Source organism: Pseudoliparis swirei, chromosome 15 (assembly GCF_029220125.1).
Source record: "Pseudoliparis swirei isolate HS2019 ecotype Mariana Trench chromosome 15, NWPU_hadal_v1, whole genome shotgun sequence".
In the NCBI taxonomy this organism is placed as follows: Eukaryota; Metazoa; Chordata; class Actinopteri; order Perciformes; family Liparidae; genus Pseudoliparis; species Pseudoliparis swirei.
Window position 1 is genome coordinate 15,394,727 of NC_079402.1, and position 5,167 is coordinate 15,399,893.

General features: G+C 39.9%; 1 protein-coding gene across 1 annotated transcript; it reads left to right on the top strand.

Annotated features, from left to right (window-relative positions):
- The first annotated feature begins 305 nt into the window (after positions 1–305).
- LOC130205700 (N-lysine methyltransferase KMT5A-A-like) lies at positions 306–3,026 on the top strand. The gene is made up of 4 exons (XM_056433197.1): positions 306–790; positions 984–1,176; positions 2,287–2,352; positions 2,952–3,026. Exons 1-4 carry the CDS (start codon positions 756–758, stop codon positions 3,024–3,026), a joined length of 369 nt encoding a protein of 122 aa, XP_056289172.1. The 5' UTR covers positions 306–755.
- The last annotated feature ends 2,141 nt before the right edge of the window (positions 3,027–5,167 follow it).

Here is a 5,167-nt window from a genome sequence, read left to right on the forward strand (position 1 = left end):
GTCGATCGCGGCGTAGTATTGGTAGATCGCATGACATTAAAAAAAATGGGCCCGCTCCCCCGTCACTTTCTCTATAGCGCCACATTACAGCAGAAGCATGTCATTTCTGTCTCTACGTGTTGCGTTAACAGTCCTCTGCCCGCCGTCTCGTGCGCCACAGAGCTCCGACACCGGCTTGCGCGCATCGGGATGGACCAAAGAAAAAGTCACTAGCCCCCCTCCCCCCTCAACAATCCTTCTCGGCTCGCGCGACTCTCACTAGCCCCCCCCCCCCCCCCGTCGGTCGATCGCCTTGACTTGGTCACATAATAAGCAGCTCGCATGCTGAAGAAGTGTGAGCACCCCTGATGTAGATGATCAAATAACATGTTGTGCAGTGACATCATTAACATTAGGTCTTTGCAGGCTATGGCATCAGTGAGGCCCCGGAGGGCCAAGGTAAAGCCTAAAGCCGAAGCAGCATATTATTCTTCCTGGTCTTTAGATAAGGATGGATTTGATGTCAAACATATTAATGCATTGAAAGGTGAGTTGCCAAAGTATTTGTTTACTTGTCTTTAAAACAGGTCTATTTTTAATTATTGTTTTAACTTCATCCCTTTTCCGAACTCATCTTGTCTTTGTTAAGTCGAGGAGTGTTCAGCTGCCAACCATTTCGAAAAGACGACTTCCTAATTGAATACAGAGGGGAAGTTATAACGAAACATCAACATGAAAACAGACTTAAAGTCTACAATGATGCAGAAGCAGTTTTCATGTTTTCTTTTCGTTATAATGGACAACAGTTATGGTATGTGTCCTTTCTAAATTTGTCATTCACCTAGTGATAGAAACTCAGCTATTTCTTACTCACTACATGTTTGGAATAGTTATTGTAGGAAGTTAACACTTAGATTAATATCCCTGTCGCATGCCTTAATTGCTAGTGTTTGGTATCAATACTGTTACAGTTTGTTATCACCGTTGTGTCTTTGTCATTTCAGTGTTGATGCTGCCAAAGAGGACGACTCCCTTGGGAGACTTGTCAATGACAACCATTTAAACCCAAATTGCAAAATGAAAGCAATGAGTGTGAATGGAAAACCACATCTTTGTCTCTTTGCCATAAAAGACATCAGTCCCGGCGACGAGATAATGTACGACTATGGAGATTCATATTGGCCATGGAGATGCAAGGTATTTACAAATTCAACCTCACCACTGCTATTCTGTGTAATTTTACAATATCGTGTAACACTGTTTTCACAGCAAAGTCAAGCAATACCATGTGGAGTAGTTTTTCCAATATGGTCGTGTCCTTTTTGGTCACATTACTTACGAATACGATTGTTGTTGCTGAACACCAATTCATGTTATTCCAAATGACTGGTCATTGTTAGATGATGATCTGTTACGATCTTGCATCACCTTCAAGAACAGCCTCTGTGTGCAAACTGAATGTTTAGTGATTCAACTTTGTCACTTTTCCCTACAAGAGTGGCTCTCAATGAAATATATTTAGAAATATTTGTCTTTATGGCTCTCGCAGTCAAAGACTGACCCCTGCACTAGAAGGACAGGGTTTTATATTCAGAAGTATAGATACACAGGTCCTGTGTACACCTGTATTGAACAGGTAGAGACACTAGGACTGTTGTGTATTCAGAAGTATAGATACACAGGTCCTGTGTATACCTGTATCAGGGCTCTCAAGTGTCACGCACTTTCGTCACACATCGTATTTCTCACGTTGAAAAAAACTCTTGGTTATTTAATGTTTTAATGTGCAGCGCCAACATGAGCTGGCCGCGCTGCCCTCACCGTGGAGGAATCAAGCGCTCCCCTGGAGTTCTGCTGTGAGGAGCCACTTATCAGCCAATCAGAAAAAGAAATGGGCTCCACAATAGCCAATCAGAATAAAAACGTACCTTGTATCTGGGTAAGATTTAATCCAGCATCCAATGAAAATAAAGCATCCTGGAATTGCGCGCGACTGATATCCGAAAGTTTCATTCTGCGGGGGGGGGGGGGGGGGTGATGATGATGATTGATATGTCACTCACAAAACTTGAGAGCCCTGCTGTATTGAACAGGTGTGCCCAGCCCTAACTCTGGGTAAATACTATTTGGGTTTTACTGTTCTCTTCTGAATGCTTGGATGAATTCTCAAACTTAAGTTGTTCACTCACAATATCATACCTGTATTTTCATTCCTTCAATAGATGCATGTCTTGTTAATCCAGAACACCCTTGGTGTGCAAAATGTTATGTTTAGTGATTCATCTTTGTCCATCTTCCCCCTTTTAGATTCCTACTGAGACGGATCCTCATGCTGGTGTGACATCCGAGTCCCCCTTTGACAACATCCAGCAGGTACATTAATTGCCACTGTTTTTTTAAAATCACAAGTCTGTGGTTTATATTGATAAGTATAGATACACATATCCTGTGTATACCTGTATTGAACAGGTAGAGACACTAGAAGGACTCTTGTGTATTCATGAGTATAGATACACATATCCTGTGTACACCTGTATTGAACAGGTGGAGACACTAGAAGGACTCTTGTGTATTCATAAGTATAGATACACATATCCTGTGTACACCTGTATTGAACAGGTGGAGACACTAGAAGGACTCTTGTGTATTCATAAGTATAGATACACATATCCTGTGTACACCTGTATTGGAGACACTAGGACTGTTTTACATTCAGAAGTATGGATTCACATATCCTATGAACACCTGTATTGAACAGGTGTTCCCAGCCCTAACTCTGGGTAAATACTATTTGGGTTTTACTGTTCTCTTCTGAATGCTTGGATGAATTCTCAAACTTAAGTTGTTCACTCACAATATCATACCTGTATTTTCATTCCTTCAATAGATGCATGTCTTGTTAATCCAGAACACCCTTGGTGTGCAAAATGTTATGTTTAGTGATTCATCTTTGTCCATCTTCCCCCTTTTAGATTCCTACTGAGACGGATCCTCATGCTGGTGTGACATCCGAGTCCCCCTTTGACAACATCCAGCAGGTACATTAATTACCACTGTTTTTTTTAAATCACAAGTCTGTGGTTTATATTGATAAGTATAGATACACATATCCTGTGTATACCTGTATTTAACAGGTAGAGACACTAGAAGGACTCTTGTGTATTCATAAGTATAGATACACATATCCTGTGTACACCTGTATTTAACAGGTAGAGACACTAGAAGGACTCTTGTGTATTCATAAGTATAGATACACAGGTCCTGTGTACACCTGTATTTAACAGGTGGAGACACTAGAAGGACTCTTGTGTATTCATAAGTATAGATACACATATCCTGTGTACACCTGTATTTAACAGGTGGAGACACTAGAAGGACTCTTGTGTATTCATAAGTATAGATACACATATCCTGTGTATACCTGTATTGAACAGGTAGAGACACTAGAAGGACTCTTGTGTATTCATAAGTATAGATACACATATCCTGTGTATACCTGTATTGAACAGGTAGAGACACTAGAAGGACTCTTGTGTATTCATAAGTATAGATACACATATCCTGTGTACACCTGTATTGAACAGGTGGAGACACTAGAAGGACTCTTGTGTATTCATAAGTATAGATACACATATCCTGTGTACACCTGTATTGGAGACACTAGGACTGTTTTACATTCAGAAGTATGGATTCACATATCCTATGAACACCTGTATTGAACAGGTGTTCCCAGCCCTAACTCTGGGTAAATACTATTTGGGTTTTACTGTTCTCTTCTGAATGCTTGGATGAATTCTCAAACTTAAGTTGTTCACTCACAATATCATACCTGTATTTTCATTCCTTCAATAGATGCATGTCTTGTTAATCCAGAACACCCTTGGTGTGCAAAATGTTATGTTTAGTGATTCATCTTTGTCCATCTTCCCCCTTTTAGATTCCTACTGAGACGGATCCTCATGCTGGTGTGACATCCGAGTCCCCCTTTGACAACATCCAGCAGGTACATTAATTACCACTGTTTTTAAAAAATCACAAGTCTGTGGTTTATATTGATAAGTATAGATACACATATCCTGTGTATACCTGTATTGAACAGGTAGAGACACTAGAAGGACTGTTGTGTATTCATAAGTATAGATACACATATCCTGTGTACACCTGTATTGAACAGGTGGAGACACTAGAAGGACTCTTGTGTATTCATAAGTATAGATACACATATCCTGTGTACACCTGTATTGAACAGGTGGAGACACTAGAAGGACTCTTGTGTATTCATAAGTACAGATACACATATCCTGTGTACACCTGTATTGGAGACACTAGGACTGTTTTACATTCAGAAGTATGGATTCACATATCCTATGAACACCTGTATTGAACAGGTGTTCCCAGCTAACTCTGGGTAAATACTATTTGGGTTTTACTGTTCTCTTCTGAATGCTTGGATGAATTCTCAAACTTAAGTTGTTCACTCACAATATCATACCTGTATTTTCATTCCTTCAATAGATGCATGTCTTGTTAATCCAGAACACCCTTGGTGTGCAAAATGTTATGTTTAGTGATTCATCTTTGTCCATCTTCCACCTTTTAGATTCCTACTGAGACGGATCCTCATGCTGGTGTGACATCCGAGTCCCCCTTTGACAACATCCAGCAGGTACATTAATTACCACTGTTTTTTTAAAATCACAAGTCTGTGGTTTATATTGATAAGTATAGATACACATATCCTGTGTATACCTGTATTTAACAGGTGGAGACACTAGAAGGACTCTTGTGTATTCATAAGTATAGATACACATATCCTGTGTACACCTGTATTTAACAGGTGGAGACACTAGAAGGACTCTTGTGTATTCATAAGTACAGATACACATATCCTGTGTACACCTGTATTGGAGACACTAGGACTGTTTTACATTCAGAAGTATGGATTCACATATCCTATGAACACCTGTATTGAACAGGTGTTCCCAGCCCTAACTCTGGGTAAATACTATTTGGGTTTTACTGTTCTCTTCTGAATGCTTGGATGAATTCTCAAACTTAAGTTGTTCACTCACAATATCATACCTGTATTTTCATTCCTTCAATAGATGCATGTCTTGTTAATCCAGAACACCCTTGGTGTGCAAAATGTTATGTTTAGTGATTCATCTTTGTCCATCTTCCCCCTTTT

Coding starts and splice junctions, on each gene's coding strand:
- LOC130205700 (XM_056433197.1), top strand. CDS start 756: ATGTTTTCTTTTCGTTATAATGGACAACAGTTATG. Junction 791..983: donor TATAATGGACAACAGTTATG/GTATGTGTCCTT, acceptor TTGTCATTTCAG/TGTTGATGCTGCCAAAGAGG. Junction 2,353..2,951: donor CCTTTGACAACATCCAGCAG/GTACATTAATTG, acceptor TCCCCCTTTTAG/ATTCCTACTGAGACGGATCC.